Source organism: Candoia aspera, chromosome 7 (genome assembly GCF_035149785.1).
Source record: "Candoia aspera isolate rCanAsp1 chromosome 7, rCanAsp1.hap2, whole genome shotgun sequence".
Taxonomy (NCBI): domain Eukaryota; kingdom Metazoa; phylum Chordata; class Lepidosauria; order Squamata; family Boidae; genus Candoia; species Candoia aspera.
The window spans coordinates 79252368-79275088 of record NC_086159.1 but is presented as its reverse complement, the minus strand read 5'-3'; the positions used below and the strand labels follow the sequence as shown (position 1 = coordinate 79275088).

General features: G+C 44.2%; 2 protein-coding genes across 3 annotated transcripts in view; one reads left to right on the top strand and one right to left on the bottom strand.

The window, feature by feature from the left end:
- The window catches only part of TSPO (translocator protein), a 479738-nt gene extending 479220 nt beyond the window's left edge, over positions 1-518 (bottom strand). The window contains exon 1 of the mRNA XM_063308271.1: positions 326-518. Within this exon, the coding sequence (XP_063164341.1) occupies positions 326-510 (185 nt within the window). The 5' untranslated portion in view covers positions 511-518. The remainder of the gene's footprint in view (positions 1-325) is intronic.
- An 8311-nt stretch (positions 519-8829) lies between these two features.
- MCAT (malonyl-CoA-acyl carrier protein transacylase) lies at positions 8830-19304 on the top strand. 2 transcript variants are annotated; one of them, XM_063308256.1, is made up of 5 exons: positions 8830-9253; positions 13429-13516; positions 15870-16087; positions 17292-17603; positions 18572-19304. In XM_063308256.1, the coding sequence occupies exons 1-5, from the start codon at positions 8867-8869 to the stop codon at positions 18761-18763; spliced, it is 1197 nt and encodes a 398-aa protein (XP_063164326.1). In that variant the 5' UTR covers positions 8830-8866; the 3' UTR covers positions 18764-19304. The 2 variants fall into 2 exon arrangements, with proteins under 2 accessions (XP_063164326.1, XP_063164327.1); XM_063308257.1 differs by lacking the exon at positions 18572-19304 and having other exon boundaries at positions 8836-9253; positions 17292-18227.
- The last annotated feature ends 3417 nt before the right edge of the window (positions 19305-22721 follow it).

Below are 22721 nucleotides of genomic sequence, written 5' to 3'. Positions count from 1 at the left end.
ATCTGACTCCAAACCATTCAGGATGCTGCAATTCTCAATGTGTCTGTTTAGTATTGTTGCCTGTAATTATTCATTTTCGCCTCGACTGCTGTTTTAGCCCTAATTATTATACTTAATAATCCTCCTAGGGTGACTAAGTTGACCCACAAATTTTGTTAATTAATTAATTAAACAAATAGTAGTTTGGATGTACCTCAATATCAAACAAACGCCAAGGGTCATGGTATACTGTTGCTGCATGGGCTGATCCTAGTTACGATATTTCTAGCAATTCAGGATAACAGACAAATTGCCCTGTAAGTAACCAAACAAAGAAATTGCCTACCCCATTGATGTATACAGAATTCCCCACACAGGCCCAAACACCCAGTTTGGTGGGCGCCAGGGTGGCAGTTTCAGGGATCTATACCAAGCCATTTCCCTCTTGACTATCGGAGCTGTGCAAAGACCTCCTATATTAGGCAAGACTGTGAAAACTACAGCTGCAGCCCAGGATGAAATCACTTCCATTATGGATCCTGAAACAAAGGCACATAGAAAACTGGATGAAACAGGTTTTGCAAAATACAATTTCCAAAATCCCAGGAAAACAGCACATTAAGGGAAGACTTAAAACGTGCTTTAACAAAAGCATCATTGCCTAAACCTGGGCCAGCAGGATATGTCTAGAGACACTTCAAAACACAATCTTTGTGCTGCCCCTGATTGCATGATCCCATGTCAACATCACTGTTCATCAGCTGAATCAATTTGTTCCTGGGTCAGCCTCAGTGTAGCATAAACTGCATCTTCTGGAGATCCTGAAGTCCTGCAGGACTCATAGGCAGTCTGTTTTCCTAAGGGAGAGAACTCTTAGATCTTCTCATTTCCAGCTCTTGAACTTTCTTACCAAGGTTGCAACATCTTAGCAAGATGCTAAAAGAAGCAGAAGGATAGTGCCTTGGTAGCTTTGCAGTCCTCCCCCCATAGCCATTGCTCAGATTCCCTGGGAAATTTAAAAAATGGATGGGGTTTCATTTTCCAGTTTATCAGCTAAAGCTAAAGCTGACTGACTTATCACTGTTTCATCATTTGCTTAGTATATTGAGGTTGGCAGCAATGGAAAAAAACACAGGTTCATTTCAAATGGTTTCTGAGGAACTTTGGAATCAAAATGGCAGCAATACGGAAGTATGCTAAGTGGGAAGACATTTCAAAGAGGCAGTGGAAGTAGCTAAGTTGGATGTACTGCACCCCCCCTACGCTCTGTGATCTGTCCAGGTCATCCCCAGCAATTCTCTATGCAACTTTACTTACCATATCAAACTAACAAGAAAAAACATATATACATTAGGACTTGGTGGTGATATGGATTCAAAGGACAAAATACGATTCAGAATGCTTGTGGGAGTACATCTTGCACTTATGAGAAACACCTTAGAGCAGCTACAATTTTGCTTGTTCGAGAGTTCAGCGCAATTCTAGCAAGGCAGAGATCGCCTCGTGTCCCCAGCTGCCTAGAGCTGCCTCCTATATCAGCAAAATCACCAAGCAAGATCCCTCCATAGAGTCGTCTAGAAGAGTCATAAGTCCCCAAATCCTTCTGAAAAATTAAATCTAGCCCTGCATAACCCAATAAACAAGATAATTGTCATGTTCCCATTCCGATGTTTATGGTTCCTCGTAACGTTTCACATGTCATATCTGCAGTTGCGTGCCTGCCTGGCCACGCTGGTAAATTTCCTTTGTGCTGACTTGTGATCTTCTGGAATGTATGTTTGGGTTATCTCTGCTGTTCAAGGTTACTTTCTCAGGCCGATTCTAACAGTTGCTAGCATCTGGGGGGGTGGTTGCTATGCTAGCCTGAGGGGAGGGTTCGCAACGGGAGCAAGGCTTTTTAAGTTTGCATTTGGCGCGCTTTTGCTCATTCTCAGCTTTCTTCGTACTTTGCATACTATTCATTCAATAAATTAGTTTTCTCTAGTAACTACTGATGAGACTCCTTTTATTGGAATAGGCAATCATTACAATAATAAAATGTTTACTATTCTGTCCTGGATTGGTTTTGCTTGTGGGAATCAAAACTAACTCCCATTGGGGAGGGGGGCAGTGACTGACTGACTGACTGACTGACTGACTGACTGATGTTTAGAAAAGCCGCTCCAACCTGGCCTTTTTGCCCCTCGTCTCTGATATCTGCGTCAGCCGCTGGGGAGGTCAAGGCAACTCAGCTGCAAATGCCTATCCCAGGCTGGTGAGAGGATGCAGCCCAAGCCCAGCCCAGGCCCGGAGGGTTGCACGGCCCTGGAACGGAGAAACACGCTTAGGCTTAATCCAGCAACATGGAGTGGTCCTTGATTCAGAAGCCTCAGGTCTCAATGCAAGTCCAACCTTGACTCTAATCTACGTGTAGATGATCTTCCCAGCAACTTAATGCCAAAGTCCTAAAGACCAACTGCCACAGCAGACGAAATTGTACAGCATCTGCACAAAGGTGCATAAAGGTGCATAAAGCACCTGCATACAGCTTAAAGGCCTATCTGCCAATGTTGGATGGAATGGGGAGGTGGAATTCTCTGGGCTGAGCAGAAACTGCCAAGAGGCATGGCAGCTTTGCCTTTATTTATTTATTTATTGGATCGTGGATTTGAGCAGATGGTTATCCAGCACCACCACAAATCATTCACCTTGTGGTCTTAATAGGAAGCTAATAAGAATGAACCCCTTTTATTACTTTTTTTTTTAATAGATCGGGATAGTCCCAAAATAGAACCAGTCCTTGGATCTGTGTGAGTAAAAAGGGTTGCTAGTACAGGAGTCTTTTGGCTTTTACTATTGGCCTTTCCATTATTCAATAATGTTAATGTTTCAGTAACTTCAGGGTTACTGAAATCGGGACCTTACCTTTACAGTGGGCAGAAACAGCAGATTAGTTTTCCCCAGTTCAGTGTCCTCTTCACTGGAGTCTTTCAGTGCTCCTAACTGGCTCCTCCTGCTAGGAAAAACAGGGTAAATTTGAGTAAAGACAGGCGAGTTGGTCATTCTTGCTTGACACCTTGTCACCTTTTCCTGACCCTGAATTCATCCTTGCAGAAGTCTACAAGCAAGCAAGCTCCCATCACCTCATTATTGGGCCATGAAAAAATGTGATATTTGTCTGCCAAGTGGCTATTAAAGTACGGGGGCTAAAAAAATGGGGAGGGAGAACATGCAGAAAGACCACTGGTTTCCCTGGGTTGTCAACCCCCAACCACAAGCACTGCAGTTTGATACTTCCCCCTCCCAACCAGATTTCAGACTGCAATATGGTTCGCCCCATGGAAACATCCTTATTTCTCACCAACTCACCGATTGTATTTATTGTTATAAAACCTATGTCAGATGTCTGACATTTATGCCTTGGCTTGTAAGGAAACGGGATAACAAAAGACCTAGAATAAGAAAAAGCAGCTGAATTAGTGCATGTTCAAAGAAAGGAAAAGAAAGGTGTTTACACTCAGGAAGGGCGAAACAGGTGCAGATCAGTGCTTACCTTGTTTCAAAAAACTTTATACTAAACTTTAAGCTTTGATCTGAACACTCACTGTTTCTTACTCAATAGGAAAAAAATTAAAAGAAGTTTCATTTACATAACAAGTAACAGTTAAATCGTAACAATGAAAACAGAGATTTGAGCACTCAGTCCCAATCAGCCATTGTGCAAACTGGGCAGAACAAAACTCCATCCTTGTTTGAAATATAAGGGTCTTTCCTCCTAGCTGTTAGGTGGAATTCAAAGAGATGATAGCAACAAATATATTTTTTTAAAAAGGGGGCACTTTCCTTTCATGCAATGATCTGAAAACATCATGTTTGCACCAATTCTCAGCACTGTTGCCGTACAATATAATTCTGCTCTTTGTCTTCTCAGTATTTGAGTATAAATCTATATTTATAAGAAATATAGGCTTCCAGTAAATGATCTAATTGCTATTAATTTGTGTACATCTTTAAAATGGCTTTTTAAAGAAATTGCTGTATTCTCCCCATACATTAGATCAATAGCTCAATTTTGTAAAATTGTGCAAACTACATCTTTGCATTGGGTAGCCCCCAACCACACCAGGTAGGGATGTCAATTTACTGCATGAGTTGTGTAGAGCACTTTGGCTGGTCTCAGAAAAATAGGGAAAACACCAAGCAGTGTATCTCTCACTCCTATGGGAGGAAACTGTATTATTTTGTCCATATTTCTTAGAAATGAATTTGCTCATGGCAACCCATCTTCTCTGTAATCTGGATCTCTTTCATAGTGTAAAGTAGGCAAGTTGGAAGCTTGTGCAACCAGCCTAACAAAAATAGACACCAACTTCAGAGTAAGGGGTCTGATGATCACCAGGAGACTAAAGTGAAGGTTCATTTAAACACTATAAATGAAGGTTTTGCCCTTCTATTGAGTTCTTCCAATTTGCTTCATAATGTAAATGCTGCAGAATGGTTACACAGGTTTACAAAGCACCTTTTGTGCAGTTGTTCTTTGGCACACTATTAAACTCTAAATTATGTACATTGAATTTATGCATAATTTCCCACTCAAGTGGAATTCAGATAAGGCAGTAGAAATCCAACCTCTAGGTACCACATTTCTTTCCAGTAATCAATCTATAAAAGGATGATTAATTTGCTGCTCTTAGTAGCAACCCACTAAACAAGTAAAATGGCCATCCTTATTTCTCATCATAACGTTACCATCTTTCTCTGGGTAACCTGCAGAAATTGAAGCATTAACTTTCCTCTTCACTTTATCTCTGGGTTATCTGGTGATTTTATACATTACAAACACTGGTGCAGATGTAAGAATGGGGCAGGGCACGGTTAACAACTTTGATCTAGATTAACTGCTTGTTAAAACTTATCCACAGCACATTGCTGCATAGTTTAAATAGGTTCACAACTCATTTAAACCTACATTAAGTGCAGTCTTAAGATTTTCCTACAGACTCCAACGCAAATTTATTACCCATCTTATTAAAAAAACCTTCAGGGTAGCGTGGTAACAACATTCCTGTTTCTTTAGGAAGTGTGGGTGTCCAAATTGCCACCCCAGAAGCCAGGATTGTTTAGTTCAGAATTGACTAATGGGGTTGGTTATAGAACATGTTTTTACCTTACACTCCTAACTTTAACTCAGAAATACTAAAATAACTGCCTTTGGCCCGTCTGACATAGAAATTCAACAAGCAAATTTCTACTAACCAACATGTGGTAGAGACAGGCTCATGAAAAGCCACGGCTTCCCTGAGTAACCTAGGCCACTGACCTTCTGACTGAACAGGGCCTGTGGAAAATTTTAAGGAATCCCCAAAGAGGAGTTTGCTTTTTGCACATGAACATGTACTTTTAAGTCAACCCTACACACACATACTATTTTAACCCATCCAGAGAAAGCATAGATTCAGGACTCAGCATAAATTATTCTTGCTCTTTTTTTAAAGAGATCAGAAGAATCTAGCTCCTTACTTCTATTCAGGTGGCCTAAGTTTAATCACTACATTAGTAAAAATGTTTATAATGGTTGCCAGTTTGCCAGTCTCCAGTAGAAATGAGAAAATTGGTTAGAATATATGTAAAGTCTCCTACAAGTTGATTTCCTGGTAATTACACAGAAATGCCCATGTAATGATAGAAATTACTTGCCATTGTCTTTTTTCCTGGTCTCCCATCCAGGTACTAATTAACAACCTACACTATTTAAAAGACCACTTTGAATTGATCTCTCTCAATGATTTCATGGACACATTCCTGCACTTTTCATGGCAACTGTGCCTTCCTTCAGATGTTTTTTCAACTTCCCAATTTAGCCTTCAGCCTGGTGATCTCCCATCCAAGTACCAGACAGATTTGATCCTACTTAACATATCTGAGAACAACTAAGGCTGAGTTTATGCTCTTCTCAATCCCTGAGGAAGAGCACCCGGCTTCGGAAAACACTGCAAGTTCAGGCCTCCGCATACTCTCCTATTCACCAAACCATGAGAATGAAAGAAGCCCTCTTTAGCAAGCTCAGAGTTACATACGGGCCTTCAGGCTGAGATTTCTGTCATCTCTTTTCTCTTCTACTAAATCTGGTTGCGGAAGCCTCTATGAGACCCCGTGCCTTTGGCTGCCAAGGGCTCGGCCGCTGGCTAGGCACAACCCCCTGCGATGGTGGCTGGGTTGCAGCACCAGGGAGCCTCCCTAACGGAAGTCGGGGCGTTATGCTCGTCTCCCAACAAACTCCACTGATCTGAGGGTCCTTGTTCTCCACCCCGATTGCTTCTATGTTACCGACTAAAAGGACTTAATAGGGCGACTGATCGAGCTAATCGCCTTCTGGGTGCACAGTGCCTATGGGGAGAGAGCAGCCCTTCTGGCCAGAGACCCCGCGACCGTACAAGGATCTCGTGCAGACGACGGCGAGCGCTTCTCAAAAGACTCGGCAGATACGGACACGCCGCCCCGAGGCGAGCGTCGCGTGAGCCGCCACAGGTCGCCAGGATGGTCGGGCGGGCTGTGGCAGACCGATCAGGGCCCGCGCCCGCCTCTTCTAAGCCGCGAGTCTTTCAGCGACAGTTGTCCAAAGTTTCGAAGTTCTGTCCCAAGAGGGAGCAAGCCTCCTGGGGCGCAGGGTGGTAGGCGGCAGTACTGCAACAGAAAACTCTCCCCGCGACCCGAGTGGAGTCAGCCCTCCATCCTTCCGAGGTCGGGAAAACGAGCGCCCAGCTTGCTGGGGAAGGTCACGACTGGGGAAGGCAATGGCAAACCACCCCACTATAGTCTGCCGAGAAAACGTCGCGAAAGCGGCGTCCCCCCAAAGGGTCAGGCATGACTCGGTGCTGGCACAGGGGACCTTTCACCTTCACCCGAGATTTATGAGGGCGCGACCGGCGCTCCCCGTCTTCGCTGAAAGCTTTCACCGAGTTCTGCGGGAGCCCACGGTCGCACCAGGCAGGGGGATCGCTTACCTGCCGACGCCTCCGAGTCGGGGCTGAAGAAAGGGAAGCTCGGAAAACGGGAGGCACTTCGGAGGTATCGGGGCGCGGCTCCGAGCGCCCCACCTGTCCGAGGGGCCGGTCGCCAGAAGCTCTGCCCTTGCACGGGGGGCGACGCCGCCGTAGCTGCCCGGTCCCCCGGGGTGGCGGTTCGCAAAGGGGAGGCCCGGGTCGAGGGAACGCGGCGGGGAGTCGCTCTCCCACTTGGCCTAAAGCTCGACCCCGGGTGAACGAAGCCGAGTCCCCGGCGACGAGGCGATCGGTCAGCCCGCTGGCGCCGTCCTTCTTTGCGGGGTCCGTTGCACCCGAAGCGGGTACCGCGGCTGATCCGTGCCGCACGGACGCCCCGCTGGGTCTGCCCCGGGCGCGCCGAAGACCGCCGCGAGCGCCTGCGCGAGGCCTCCACCGAGCCCGGCGACCACCCGGGGCTCTCTTACGCCTGGTGATCTCAGCGGGCTCAGCGTTTCTGGAGTAGCCAAGGTTGGAGAGCTGCTGCCAATATGAAACAGTACCACACGGCCCCAGATAGTTTGGGTAGTGCCCAATCACGGTGACTAAATGGACAAATGCCTACTTTCTCGGCCTGTTCCCGGCCCGTCAGCAGCTCTTCCAAGAGCATTCCAGAGATTTCCCTGGTTCAACAAATCCACCGACTTCCATTTCCCTCAAGATGCCCATCACAGGCATTTCTCTAATCTCTTACCTGCTTGCATTGGGTGTCCAAAGCCTGAATTTCTGCTCCCCGAGCAGCCAGTTTTTTATTGATTTATGTTTCAAACGTAGTCACCGTACACACAGAGCGACTCCCTTATTTGGTTCTCCTTGCAGTCCGTGGTGCTCTTTGTACTTGTCTCCAAAACCTTGATTTGAAAGGGTCTGTCTGCTCCTGCTCTTCAGCAATACCGCATCTAGGTTCCATGCCCACAGATTTTCACTGAAAAAACCAACCCACTGGTCCGGCTGGTTCGATCTTTATCGTCCCAGGAATATCCTTGCATTTCATAGTCTTAACTGAAGAGCCACAGCCAGACTCAAGCGGGGCCACCCCTGCTCTCTCCCAGTAAGAGGAGCAAGCAAGGGAAGGAGATACGGGGGCCTGCGGAGCCCCCTGGGCCAGGGGGCTGCAGCGGGGCACGCCGAGAACTAAACGTCTGGGCGACTCCTCCATTCCGTCTCTACAGCCGCCCGAAGGGATACGACTCCACCCTCTAGGCCTCCCTTGGGCACGAAAGCCGGCCGGGTGGGTGGCTTTGGGCTCAACCCCCCTCACAGGGCTGTTGTTGTGGGGAAAACAGGAGGCAGGAGAATCAGGTATGTTCGCTGCCTTGAGCTGAGCAAACACATACATAAAAAAGGAGGGATGATAATGATAATAATGCCACCGTAATCCGGAGCCCTCCCACCCCTCCTGCCACCATCGCTGGGCGCCTCTCTTTACTCCAGGGGCTGGCCAAACGCATCCCAACCCTTAGGCTGCCTGTCAAGGCCAAGGAACGAGGAGGAAGAGGAACGAGCAATTACGCCTCCTGAAGGGTCGGATTACCCCATCGCGCAAAACCAGCCGGTCTCGAGAGAAAAAGCGCCGAGGGCAAAGGGCGAGAAGCCACGCGTGGCTCCCGCCGAGGATGGCGCCCAGAGCGGGCACTCTGACCCCACCCCGCCTGGGGCCCGGAAGCGGGCGCCCAGAGGCGCGGCCAAGGCGCGCCGACATAGCGCTTGCGCCCTGCGTGATGCCGCGGCTTTTGGAGACGCAGAACTTCTTTTCCCGGCAGGCAAGCGGAGGGCTCTTGCGGAAGCTTTTAAACGAGGCACCACCGGAAAGTAGCGTTGCCGCAGCAACCACCAGGGCTCTTCCGAGGCGCCTGCGTGCGGCCGGCATGGCGGCGCGGGTGGCTGCGCGGCGATGGCTCGGTCTGGGCCCGTTCGCTCAGCCGCCCGAAGGCGTGCTGGGAACCAGCGTGGAGCAGCTGCTGCAAAACGCGACCGACGAGGAGGCGCGGAAGGCGCAGCGCACGCCCGAGGAGACCTCCGTGTTGCTTTTTCCCGGCCAAGGCAGCCAGTTCGTGGGAATGGGCCGCGGGCTGTTGCGCTACCCGAACGTGCGCGAGCTTTTCCGCGTGGCCGAGGCCGTGCTGGGCTACGACCTGTGGCGCCTTTGCCAGGCCGGCCCGAGCGCCCAGCTGCACCGCACAGTGCACAGCCAGCCCGCCGTCTTCGTCTGCTCCTTGGCCGCCGTGGAGAAGCTGCACCATCAGCAGCCCGCGGTGAGAAGGGCCCCTTGCGAGGGCGGCTGGGTGGGAGACCCCCGGCCCCAGAGGAGAAGCCGAAGTCGTGGGGACCCGGTCCCGGAGGCTCTCAAGCACCCCTTTGCCTGCGATGGCCTCCGGATTCCTGCACCGGGCAGGGGGCTGGACCAGGAGGTCTCCAAGGCCCCTTCCACCCCTGGGATTCTTAGCTGCTCCGTATTTCGTGAGGCATCCTGGAAATAAGGGAGCGTTCCCCCAAAGTCCCCCCCCCCAGAACGATTGTCACTAAAAGTGGGGCACCCAAAATAACGTTTTCTGTGGGAGGAAGGCACCTTTAGCGCTTATTTTCTCAGCCAAAAAGTGAACGAGGAGCTTCCCTGCAGGGGCAAGAAACTGCTGAAGGGACAATCAGGCATAGCTGCTGCCTTCAAGGACGTGCTGCTAAGCTCTGAAGAGGCAGATCAGACCTACGTGGATTCATGCAGTTTGACTGGGGAATCTAAGTAAAGGTGGTTGAAGAAGCTAAACTGAATCATTGCTATCCAGAGAGAAGCTGTAGTATTTGGAAGATACATGGGGAGTGGTTGGGAGACCTGAGCAACTGCTCCTGTCTCTCCCATTTGTTGTTGTTCATTCATTCAGTCACTTCCGACTCTTGGTGACTTCATGGACCAGCCCACGCCAGAGCTTCCTGTCGGTCGTCAACATCCCCAGCTCCCCCAGGGACGAGTCCGTCACCTCTAGAATATCATCCATCCACCTTGCCCTTGGTCAGCCCCTCTTCCTTTTGCCTTCCACTCTCCCTAGCATCAGCATCTTCTCCAGGGTGTCCTGTCTTCTCATTATGTGGCCAAAGTACTTCAGCTTTGCCTTTAATATCATTCCCTCAAGTGAGCAGTCTGGCTTCATTTCCTGGAGGATGGACTGGTTTGATCTTCTTGCAGTCCAAGGCACTCTCAGAATTTTCCTCCAACATCACAGTTCAAAAGCATCTACCTTCCTTCTCTCAGCCTTCCTTATGGTCCAGCTCTTGCAGCCATATGTTACTATGGGGAACACCATTGCTTTAACTATGCGGACCTTTGTTGTCAGTCTGCTCTTAACGGTTTTATCAAGATTTGTCATTGCTCTCCTCCCAAGAATTAAACGTCTTCTGATTTCCTGTCTGCAGTAATCTTTGCGCCTAGAAATACAAAGGCTTTAACTGCCTCTATGTTTTCTCCCTCTATTTGCCAGTTATCAATCAAGCTGTTTGCCATAATCTTGGGTTTTGTTTGTTTGTTTTTTTGGAGGTTTAACTGCAACCCAGCTTTTGCACTTTCCTCCTATTCTATTGTCTTCTTCCACTTCCGTGCATTGCTTGTTTAAAAATAATTCCTTATCTCTTCTGGCTAGCCTCTGGAATTTTGCATTTAATTGAGCATATCTCCCCCTATCACTGTTGCCTTTTGCTTTCCTTCTTTCTTGGGCTACTTCTAGTGTCTCAGCAGACAGCCATTTTGCCTTCTTGGTTTTCTCTTTCTTTGGGATGTATTTTGTTGCCGCCTCCTGAACAATGTTGCGAACTTCTGTCCAGAGTTCTTCCGGGACCCTATCTACTAAGTCCAGTCCCCTAAATCGATTCCTCACCTCCACTGCATATTCCTTAGGAATATTAGTGAGCTCATATCTCGCTGATCTGTGGGTCTTCCCTAATCTTTTTAGCCTGATCCTAAATTATGCAATAAGAATTTCGTAATCTGAACTACAGTCAGCTCCAGGTCTTGTTTTTACCGACTGTATAGATGTCCGCCACCTTTGACTGCAAAGGATGTAGTCAGTCTGATTTCGGTGTTGTCCATCTGGTGAAGTCCATGTATAAAGCCGTCTCTTAGGTTGTTGGAAGAGAGTGTTTCTTATGCAGAGTGAGTTGTCTTGGCAAAATTCTATCAGCCTATGTCCTGCTTCGTTTTGTTCTCCCAGGCCATGCTTAGCTGTAATTCCAGGTGTCATGTGACTACCCACCTTAACATTCCAGTCTCCTGTAATAAAAATTGTTGGAAGTTTTGGCAAATCCAGCATGCCTCATTAACATGTAAATTAAGTTGCCCAAAATGCAACTCTGAGGAAGCTGTTTGTTGCCACTCCCACTTCCTCTTTCTCCTTCTTTCCCTATTCTCCACCCAGGGAGATGCAGCATGGATGCTGCTGTCATCATCAGGGCCATGTGCTTGGGCCTTGATGAGGGATTCTGCCCCTTTCTTTCACACACCTCTTGGCAGCTGTAGGGCTGAGAGTTTAGGGCAAACTATGTAATTAGAAAAGAAGAACAAAGGAAATTCATCTTTTTCCACCAAAATGGATGTAGCAGAAGCAACAAAGAATAAAGTCAGTTAGCTTCTTTTTACTTATTAACCTAATGTGTCTAAGTGTGTGATTCTTTATGCTTGGGAGGGCTGATTGTGTAAGAGCAATAACCTGTGTTTCTCTGGCATGCTCACTGAAGCTATCTAAGATAATTTTCTTTTTCTGTGCCAGCTTCTAAGCTGTGTTATAAGCTCTGCTCCATTTCAGTGGTTCTAGCAGGCCGCTGAATTGGCTTCAAAAATAACATCTCTTTTTGGCGTGTTGTCCAGTAGGTGCTGCAGATCCTCATAGAACTGATCTACTTCAGCTTTTTCAGCATCTGTGGTTGGGGCGTATATTTGGATCACTGTGATGTTAAATGGCTCTCCCTTGTACCCTGCACAAAGAGCACTTTGCTTTCCTTTGGAGATTTTAAATACAGTCTATGAAAACCAACAATAGCAGCTGACATATTAGGGAAAGCTGCTATTTGCTGACAAACTTAATGCATGTTGTTGGAATACATTTTATTCTTTAACAGTCTTTAACAGATGGCAAAAAATCAGGATTTTAAAAAATGGGTACCTTTCAAAACCATATGGCAACTCTGATTCTTGAAATCGCAATGTAAAAGCTGAATAACTTACAGGTAGTTCTCAGACCACTCGTTCAGCAACCATTCGAAGTTGCAGTGGCACTGAGTGAGGGGGACTTAGGACAGATCCTTGCAGTTGTGGCTGTTGCAGTGTCCCCGCAGTCACATGATTGCAATTCAGGTGCTTAGCAACCAGCTCGCAATTATGACGGTTGCAGGAGGTCACAAATGGTGATTACGTGACGGCAGAACACCCAACTGCATGGGATTTACCTAACAACAGCAATTGAGACTGCTGCAACTGCTGTAGTAAGTAGGTGCAGTCACGTGATGTCACGCACATTTTACTAGACAGTGCTTAATTTGAGACAGGATTCAATCTGAGAATTTTTGAGTTTAGAGCTGAAAATAAAAATTAGAAAACTACTGGATAGTTACAAAAGATGTTTTCTTTTATCTTTGGGTAATCCATTTCTGTCTGAGGCTAATGGGGAGACAAAGGTGTGTAGCTTCTGGGCAAGATTTAACACTCAAAGCGAATATTTGTAGCTCAGGGTTCCAAATCCAAAAATTCAGAGAATTCCTGGAAGCCTGGCACTCAGACAAAGCAGCTATCAGCAGACACACAGAGGTAAACCACATTTACATACTGTTCAGAAGAGACAATAGGAAAGCCAAAAGACCAGGACACTCCCTTGCCAGCAATCAACACCCAGATATGCAAAAATCAACACTAGGATTAACACCAGATGAACCATCAAACAGCACAATACACCCTAGGTGTATTAGGTGTAATAGTTCCTAATAGGAACTATTAACTCAGGCAAGCAGCTAACAACTAACCAAGCAGCAAACAACAGCCCAATCAAAGAACTCCCAAGGAGAGAACAACATCCCTACCAACACAAGCAGGGCAAGCCACAGTATATAAACTGAGAGCAAGGCCCACTCCCTCCTTGCACTGAAGATGTTGCCTAGTCTGGCAATTAAGTGTCTGCAAGAAAACAACAAGGCTCAGAGAGCACCAAGGACTCCAAAGATTTAACACTGGCATCCTCCATATAAACATTGGTTCTTGGAGTAGTGCTATGCCATAAATGTTGCAGCATAAAGAAATATCTAAACATTCTCCTTGTCAAGAAGAGCAAAGCATTCATTTCTAAGATTAGGCGAAAAAAAGTCAGCTTGATCGCTCTCAGTTTAGACTTTCTAGAAATTGTAAAGTTTAACTTTCTGAACATGTTTAGAAATGTGAAATTTTTAATTTCTACAGGTGGTTGAAAGCTGTATTGCAGCTGCTGGATTCAGCATTGGAGAATATGCTGCCCTTGTTTTTGCAGGAGCCATAGATTATGCAGAAGGTATAAAGCAAGTATCAATACATGTAACTTTTTTCCCCTTCCCTTTCCCAATTGTGGGATGCACAGTTTTGTTCAGCTCAGGGCAACACCAGCCTGAACACCATTTTGGCACTGCAATAAATAGCCACATTAAAAATAGATGTGGAATAAAAAAATAATTTTCATTATAATGTTCCCTTCAAATGAGTCTCAAACATAAACTACAAAAATATGTGAGTAAAAAATAAACTCTTGATTAGCAAAAATAAAAAGGGGTGGCAGAATGAGAGAGGTAGTGACAGTGTGCAGTGTACCATTAGGCATGGTACAGCGGGTACTGGAACTTCTTTATGTCTTAACGGGCCACGTTACACATTATACATCTATGGCTTAAAAGCCTTATGATATAGTCCATTATTTTTCTATCTGTTCATTTGCTGGTACAAATCAATCAGGTACAACAATCCTGCTTTTACTTTTTCCAAGAACTCCAAAATGGAGTTGCATATTAATTTTTTAAAGTGAAGTAAGAAAGCTGCTTGCGATTACTTTTGTTGAAATGCGAAGCTTATTGCAGAGTTCATTTGATGAAATAAGCAGATGTCAAAGTTCTTTTTTGAGCACAGGAATTATAGTACATGACCGTTGCATGGGACATCCGTGGAACTTTGCAGCCATTTGGTACACTTGAAATAAGTTACATATGCATTTATTTTCAGGATAATTGTGCAATCTTGCAAAAATAATAATGAATATGAATGTATTATGTTAATATATTTAAAACATTGGTCTTGAAAAACAATTTTTGTGAAATTTTGAATTTAAAGAATCAAGTGAAATATTTGGTGCTGGTTTCATGTAAAAAGTAATTCTGGTTGGACATTCTATAAAATTATGGTTTATACTAATCCATGGTTTGAGCCTTTAAACATCAAGCTATTCATCTTCTTTTGCTTCATATCTTCCCATCACTTAGCTTCATTAGTTCATTCATCTCCAAAATTCAGCTGCATCTTGAAGTAAAGATACGTTTGTTTTGCTGTCTGTTTCGCCAAGTCAGAAGTTACGCCTGCAAAACCTACTTTTAATTCCTGGTTCTTGGTCAAATTCTTAATAGATAAATAGGAAACCATAACTTAGGCAGGTAGACATTATTCCAAATCATAATTAAACTTCCTTTGCCATGGTTTGATTTTCCCAAGTTGTTTCTGTATCCAGATATGTATGCAGGCAACATTTATGTGGGGGTTGCCAGTGATGCATAGCAGGTGTGCTTGCACACCCATGCATAGACACCCTGGGAAAGCCCTCGGAGCAGCTGCGCTAACCTCCTTGGTGTTTTGAGGAGAGATGCTTTGGCTGTGCCAGCATTTTTTGCAAAATATCCTTGAAATGCTTTGTGCAGCCCTAGCAATCAATAACCAGAGTGAAAGTGTGGGGGGAAATGTGGTACTGAAAGAAACCCAAACAAAGCATACTTCCTGTGGTAGTAGATTCTTGCCCCAGGCAGGGAGTTGGTTTATATGATCTTCAAGATGCTTTTCAGTCCTTACATTCTATGATTTGGGGGGGGGCAGGATCCTTCCCTTATATTTAATTTCCTTGGATCTGCCTTCCCAAACATGCATTGTGGCTCTATAACTTCCAGCCAGCATGACTTGGAGGCTTCTTACCGATGAAGGTGCATTTGCACACTTTGTGGCTCACTTTGCAGTGATTTGGCAGGAAATACCCTTGGCAGTCTGTGAAACAGGAGCCACACGCAGCTGCAGGAAGCCACATCTCTTTGGGCCAGTTGGGACTGTGGGAGGCATGCTGAATCTGACCAAAGTGCTGCATAACCAAGTATAGGCTACTGCATTCCCATATCTTCTGCAGGACGTGTGAATTCTGTGGTAGCCAAATGCAATATGAAGAGGGTTCCTTGGAGATTTAAACTTAAAGTCAGTAGTTTACATCAGCAATTCCCAGCTCTTTTGTTTATAAGAACCACTACATTGTTATCAAGGAGTTTTTTGAGCCATCGCATAAAGATGTAATGTGATATTTTTTATTAAAAATATATTCTTTTGTGTATTAATTAAAAAATACTTAACTCATTTTAAATTTCCCTATTCTAATTGCCAGAAGAAGTATATAAGATTATATCTCTTTTTTTTCCTCCAAATGACCACAGTAATTTGAAGAACAAATTGGGAACAATTAATTTACATAATGTAATACTGTACTCTGTACTTCCAAGTTTTCAGAATACTCCATCTGTGAATTCTGTGGAAATGTGTTTTATGATTTCTGTTGCTGCCATTTCTACTCAGTAGCAATAATTATTCTCAAGCTCGGGTAAGCCGCTATAGAGATTTTTCCTTTTCTTCAGCCTTGTATGCTGTCAAGACACGTGCTGAAGCCATGCAAGAGGCATCTGAAGTCATACCAAGTGGAATGCTCTCTGTTATTGGCCGGAAAGATTCTGATTATAAAGCTGCTTGTTTTGAAGCTCGTGAATACTGCAAGTCAGTGGGCATAGCAGATCCTGTATGTGAAGTTTCAAACTACTTGTTTCCAGATAGCCGAGTCATTGCGGGACATTTGCAGGTATTATTTAAAACAATTGTAGTTGATAGTAGAGAAAAAGTAAACTTTCCCAGCCTGAGATCCTCCAAATGAGTTAGACTGTAATGCTCTGTATGCCCTGCTGGCAGGCTGAATAGATAATTGGGGAGACTGAGCATCGCAGGCCAACATCTCTGGAGCACATGGTCCTGGGCTAACTGTGATTTCTATTTTCTCATTTTGGCAAAATAAGTTGTCTTTATTTCAGTTGCCTAGTTTTCCATTCAAGGTCCTTCCCTCTCCCCAATATGTTTGGCATTTTAATAATTTAAAAAATGAACATAAAATAATGACAGTAGCTAAACATGATATAGGTCTCATATTTGGCAGGACATGTATGAGGAAAACATTACTGCAAAATCTAATGTTAAATTTAGTCAGGAACATTTATTTTTAAAGGGTTTATTTTTGTCACAAACTTCATACAAAATCATTCCATGATTCAAGCACTTCCTCTTTTTCCTGACCTTTTATTCTTTTTTCTTCATGCCATTTGGAGATAGCAGCCAATGGGCTTGCTTTCTGTGACAGGAGGCGGAGCTCAGGTGGTAATGCGAGCAACGGGGAGTGGCTGTAAACACTCAGGCTGTAAATTTGCTAGCCCACCGCTCACCTCCTGCTGTGCAGCCCAGTTCCTAACAGGCCACAGACCGCTACCGGTCCGTGGCCTGGGGGTTGGGGACCCCTGACCCACAGTACCTGTACTCCATATTGCCTGCCTGCCCACAGTGCCCAACCACCTGTCCACAGCTCTCACCTGCCGGCCTGCTTGCCTGGGACTCCATCTCTTCCCACATCGTGGTCACATGAGGTCCTTGGTTAATAACCTGCGTGGTCCTGAGGTTATGACAGCGACTGGGATTGCTGTCACTAAGAGATGCAGTCACATGACATCATGCAAACTACATTTAAAGGCAGCCAACATCACAGCTTTTCCTTCTAACGGGGAATGTATATTAAGACCTCTACATTTCCAGCCTAATTTTTCCAGTAAGTAGTGCTAATACTAATATTAATACTAATATTATTCAAATACATGCTTTTAAAACATAATTTTTTGTGTTTTGCTTGGATCACATTTCATCAGTGTGCAGCTGTTTGTTCAGAGTTCTTAAAAAGTGAAGCACATTAAAGCAGTTCTAGATTTGAGTGAAGTAACTTTCTTGGTATTTTTTTTTAATCTTAGGCTTTGGAGTTTTTACAGAAAAATTCAAAAAAATTCTCATTTGCACGTGTAAAAATGCTGCCTGTGAGTGGTGCTTTTCATACCCGACTTATGGAATCAGCAGTGCAACCTTTATCTGAAGCTCTTGAATCAATCAGTATCCAGCAGCCTCTCCTCCCTGTCTATTCCAATGTGGATAGCAAGAAATATATGCAACCAGAACAGATTCAACATTGTTTAGTGGAGCAACTGGTTTCACCAGTGAAATGGGAACAAATAATGCATGCTATCTATGAAAGGAGAAGAGGAAGAAAGTTTCCTTACACATATGAAGTGGGACCTGGAAAACAGTTAGGTACAATCCTAAGAAGCTGCAATTTAAAGGCCTCAAAATTCTATAAAAATATTGAGGTTTCTGAAGATGAAACAAATGAAGAAACATAGAGATCCTTGCAAGAAGTGGAAGGTGTTTGCTCCCTGCATAACTTCTTTGCACAGAATAATTGCTTGTCATCTTCTGAGCAAAAGTACTGTCCATTGTATTTCTGGGCCTTTCATCAAATTAACAGATTTTCCTGTGAGTGCCTTACATGTATTTGGTATGTACCTATTTGACAGGCCTAATTAGTCAAAGTTGAGAACCTTTTTAGGCATTACCTCACCTCACCTAGTTGTACTGGTGATACAAGTGAAGAAAGAGACTCTACACTTGCAGCATGCTTGCCAGCAGTTGAAGCCTTTCCTTCCGCTTGAGTGCAACATAAGCTTATATGGCAACACTTGTGTGTAGATCTAGTCTCTCCATTGCATGCAGTCATTCGGTAACCTTGGAGACTTCTGTCACTAGCACACAACTAGGAAAAGGGAGAAAGTGGCCTCCATTCTTACGTTGAACATACAGAATAATGTCTGAAAGGGCTTGCAGTTACTTACCAAAAGCCATGTTATTAAAAATAAGTTTTAAAATTGTATACCATATGCATTGAGGTGTTTGGAAGAAAATCATTGTTTTTAGCATAAATCATGATCAGTCTGTGACTGGCTATAGCAATAGCTTTCTGAAATTGAATGTTTGAAAAGTAGTTAGATAATTTACTAAAATTAAATTATTTAGTAATTAATAAATTAATAAATTTATTAGCTTAATAATTTGTAGTTTAATAATTTGAATTCCTTGGAATTCAAAGGTTTTGAAAGTCATTGTTTCAACAGTGTTCATGGGACAGCATTCACTCCTTAACTAGAATTTTTAATTTATATAGTTACTCTGAACACAGAAGTACTTTTTATGTATTTTGCAGGAGGCAGAGCTCCATGTTATAATTCAGGAATTCTGGTTTTTACATACAGTTTTCCTAAAGGAATTGCTGAAACTAAGTAGGCAGAACCACTGGGAGATTCGTCCAGGTGATCTACCATGTTGGAGAAGCCATGCTTGTTTCTCTGAATTCTCTATATGTGCAGCAAGGTACAAATATATCATGGATAATTAAATAGGTTTTCCCAGTTTAATACAAAATAAACTGCTGTAATATAGAGACCCTAAGCACATCATGTGTTAACTCAGTTTGTACTTTAAGTTGTTTTCCTTGAGTTCATCTTGATTCCTGGTACCACTTGGATATATTCATGCCCTTTTGGGGGCAACAGTGGAAATGGTCTGCCATTGTTTTTTTCTCAGTCAAGCCCTGGGACTTTCTGGTAGCCTCCCATCAAAGTACTAACCAGGCTTGATCCTGTTTTGTTTTGTGTTTTTCAAGATCAGTCAGGGACAATAAGGTGCTTCTGCTTAATTTTGGATTAAAATAATTCTCAGTGTGAAAAACTAAATGCAGAACATCCCATTTTCACCTCTTTCTTGTAGTTAAAAATATCCATTCAATAATCTCATGCAGAATATTTTATTTTATACAGGTTGAGCTAAGCCTGTGATCTGTCTGGTATTGGTTTAATCTGATATGTGAATCCATCAATTACAGCTTAGTATTAGGCACAAACCAGGCTATTATCATAGGGAATATTTCCCATTTTTTTCTTATTAATCTGACTGATGAGAGATCTCTTAAGAATCTGATGGACTGTCTGTGAGCACAAAAAATACAAAGATAAACCCTTACTAAACTCCTAAGCAGGGATCTAAAGCTTCTTCCTGAAACACTGTCTACCTTTGAGCTGAGGTTTAATTTAGGGATTGATTGATTGAGTCATTTTCAACTCCCTAGCAAGCACATAAATAGATTTTCTCCATGATGATCTGTTTCTAACCTGTTCCCAACCAGTGGTGCAGCCATTGCCGTTGTAACAGTCCCTCCACCTTGCAGCTGGTCGTCGTCATCTTCTCTTTCCTTCCACCTTTCCCAGCATTAAAGCCTTCTCCAGAGAGCTGGGTCTTTGCATAATGTGACTGAAATAGGATAATTAGAGCCTGGTCATTTGTGCCTTGGGAATTCAGTTGATTTGTTCTATGATGAACGTGTTTATTTTCTTGGCTGTCCATGGTATTTGTGAGATTTGAGCCTGCTTCTGACTCCGAAAACGAAACTTATTCGGAGTCAGAAGGGGAAAACGAAACTTAACAGCAAGGATTTGAGGAATCTAATCCAGGAAGTGACTCAGCAGAGTGGGAGAAATCGCAGGAGAGGCTTGGACAAACTCCAGAGGGAGATTTGAAGCCTCCAATCAGTGCTTGAGAGAGGAGAGCAGAAAAGCGCGTGAAAGAAAAAGAAGCTCAATTGGCCAGTAAGGGAAAACGGCGCGAAAAGGAGCAAATAAAAAGGCAGGCGCGCCTAGAGCAAGCGGCCAGAGACAACCACTCCTTTGAGCTTACAGCACCTGCGAGAGAATCCTTACCAGCGTCAGAAGCCTTGCCTGTAGCCCACGTGGAACCAGTACCAGTGCCTTCTGCCTTCGTCGAACCTCCGTCTGCATGGGTCGCTCCAGTAGAGCCTCTATCTGCCGTCCCTGCTAAGCACAGCCTTGCATCTAGCTCCAAGCCTCGTCACTTCATTCCAGTGTGATCCAGGCATGCCTCCAGACCTCAGCCTTGCCTGAATGTTCCAGTCCAGTCCAGCCTTGCCTCCAGAATCAAGCTCTGCCTAGATACTTCAGCCAAGCATTGTCTAGCTTTTGTGTGCCGGCCTGATCTAGCCTGTGTGCCAGGGCACCTACCTGAGTGTCCCATCTCTTTGTCACGCACCATAGCTCCTTCCAGTCTTGCAGCTTTGAACCAAGGATTGTCCAAGTTCTGCCTTGCTGCCTTGCTTCCATCTGACTCTGCAGTGTTGCCTGGGTGTCCTTTACCACCTGGGTGGACTTGATTGAATTACATGCTCTAATCTATTACAAGAACTTTTATGATTGTAAGTAGTTTGTTCAGTAAAGAATTTTATTAGTAGCTCTGCCTGGCTGTCTCATAGTCTGAACAGGACAGTATTCACAGGAGTCTTCTCCAACACCAAAGTTCAAAAGTGTCAATATTCTTCCTATACAGCTTCTTCGAAGTCCATCTTTTACTTTCATAGCATATCACAGGGATATCACATAATTTGCACAATCTTTGTGGGTATAGACATATCACAACATTTGAATAACTTTTCAAAGGCCTTCATAGCTGCTCTACCAAGTGCTAGTTTATGGTGTATTCCTTGGCTGCTTGTTTTTTCTGATGGTTGAGCCTAAAAGATGGAAGCTATCCACCACTCCAATATCTTCAATGCCAATTCTAAAACTGGTTGTTCTGCCTGTTGGCATTAGTTTGGTCTTCTTTATATTTAATTTTAGTCTCATTTTTTTCACTTTGCCCCTTGACTTTTATTACTAGGCCTTGCAGATCCTTTGCATTTTCGGCTGTCTGTGTAGTGCCATCAGCATAGCACAGGTTATTGATGTTTCTTCCTCCAATTTTAAAACCACGCTCATCTTCCAACCCAGCTTCCCTTAATGTATATTCAGCATTTAGGTTGAATAAGTAAGGGGAGACGGTACAGCCTTGTGCACTCCTTCGCCAATCTGGAGCCAGTCTGTTTCACCATGTTCTCTCCGGACTGTGGCTTCCTGACCTGTATATAAGTTTCCCATGAGGATAATGAGATGTTTTGGGATTCCCATTTTTCTGAGCCCATTCTAAAGCTTGCTATGATTGATGCAGTGAAAGGCTTCTATAATTGATGAAGTACATTCTGACTTCTTTTTGGTATTCTTTGGCTTTCTCATCCAGCGTGCTCCTTCCATCTTAGTTTGATTTCCTTTGAGCTGGTGTCCTTTAGCATACCAATTTCAGGTTGGAACCTCCTTCTGAGTTCAGAGATCTTTTGAAAGACTTTCCTTGTTTTTCCGTATCTGTTTCCATCTTTGGCATCTCTACAGATGTTATTGTAATATTGCTTCTTGTCTCTTCTGACAGCTCTCTGAAACTCTTTGTTAAGTTCCTTTCTGAGATTTTTGTCTTTCTTAGCTTTGGCTTCTCTTCTCGGCAATTTCTGTGGTTTGTTCTGACATCCAGTTTGCTTTTTTCTCTTCATTTTTGGCAGTCTCTTCACATTCATCCTTAATTACTTCTTGAAGTTCAGGCAGGACAAAAATATAATAATAATAATAATAAACAATTCCATATTTTCTCTGGTTCTCTATCAGGGAGGTTCAGGACACAGTGATTCCTGATGTTCTCCTTGAAAATGGTGGGCATATGTTCAGGATCGCATTGTGGAAGCCGACTGGCTTCCTTCTTCTCCTTGAGCTTAACTTGGAGCTTGCACGCGAGCGGTTCGTGATCTGTTCCGCAGTCGGCACCTGGCCGTGTCTCTGATACTGTAACTTTACTCCTCCCCCTCCTTTTAGCAATGATGTAATCAGTCTGATTTCCATGTACTCTATCTGGCGATGTCCATGAATAGAGGCATCGTTCTGGTTGTCTGAAGACAGTGTCAGCTACAAAGAGATCACTGGAGAGGCAGAAATCCATAAGCCGGTCTCCTGCTCCATTTTGGTTTCCTAAGCCACTCAATCCAACCACATTTGCCTCTTTCATGTTTCCAACTTTGGCACTGCAGTCTCCAGTCTCACGCAACACATCCTGCTTGCATGTTCGGTCAATTTCGAATTGAACAAAATAAATTAAAAATAAAATATTTTACTGAGGTTGATGGCTTTTATGATTATTTTGAGTCCTTTGTTCTTGTATAGACCCATGGATTCAGCCTAGATAGGAACATAAAACTTAAAGGACACACTTGTGGCAGCTTCAGATGAGTTCAAAAAAAGGGTTGCTGGATTTGTGGGGTTAACATGATTGCAATTCTTATTTGTAACTACATGTCCACTTACGTAAATTGGGGTGGTTGGATTACTAGGTAAAAGATTGGAGCAAACACTGGTTGTACGCTTGTGCTTTACATCCTACTAAATGATGTTTCTGAATGAAATATAGGACAGTTTGCACAACCGAAATGTTAG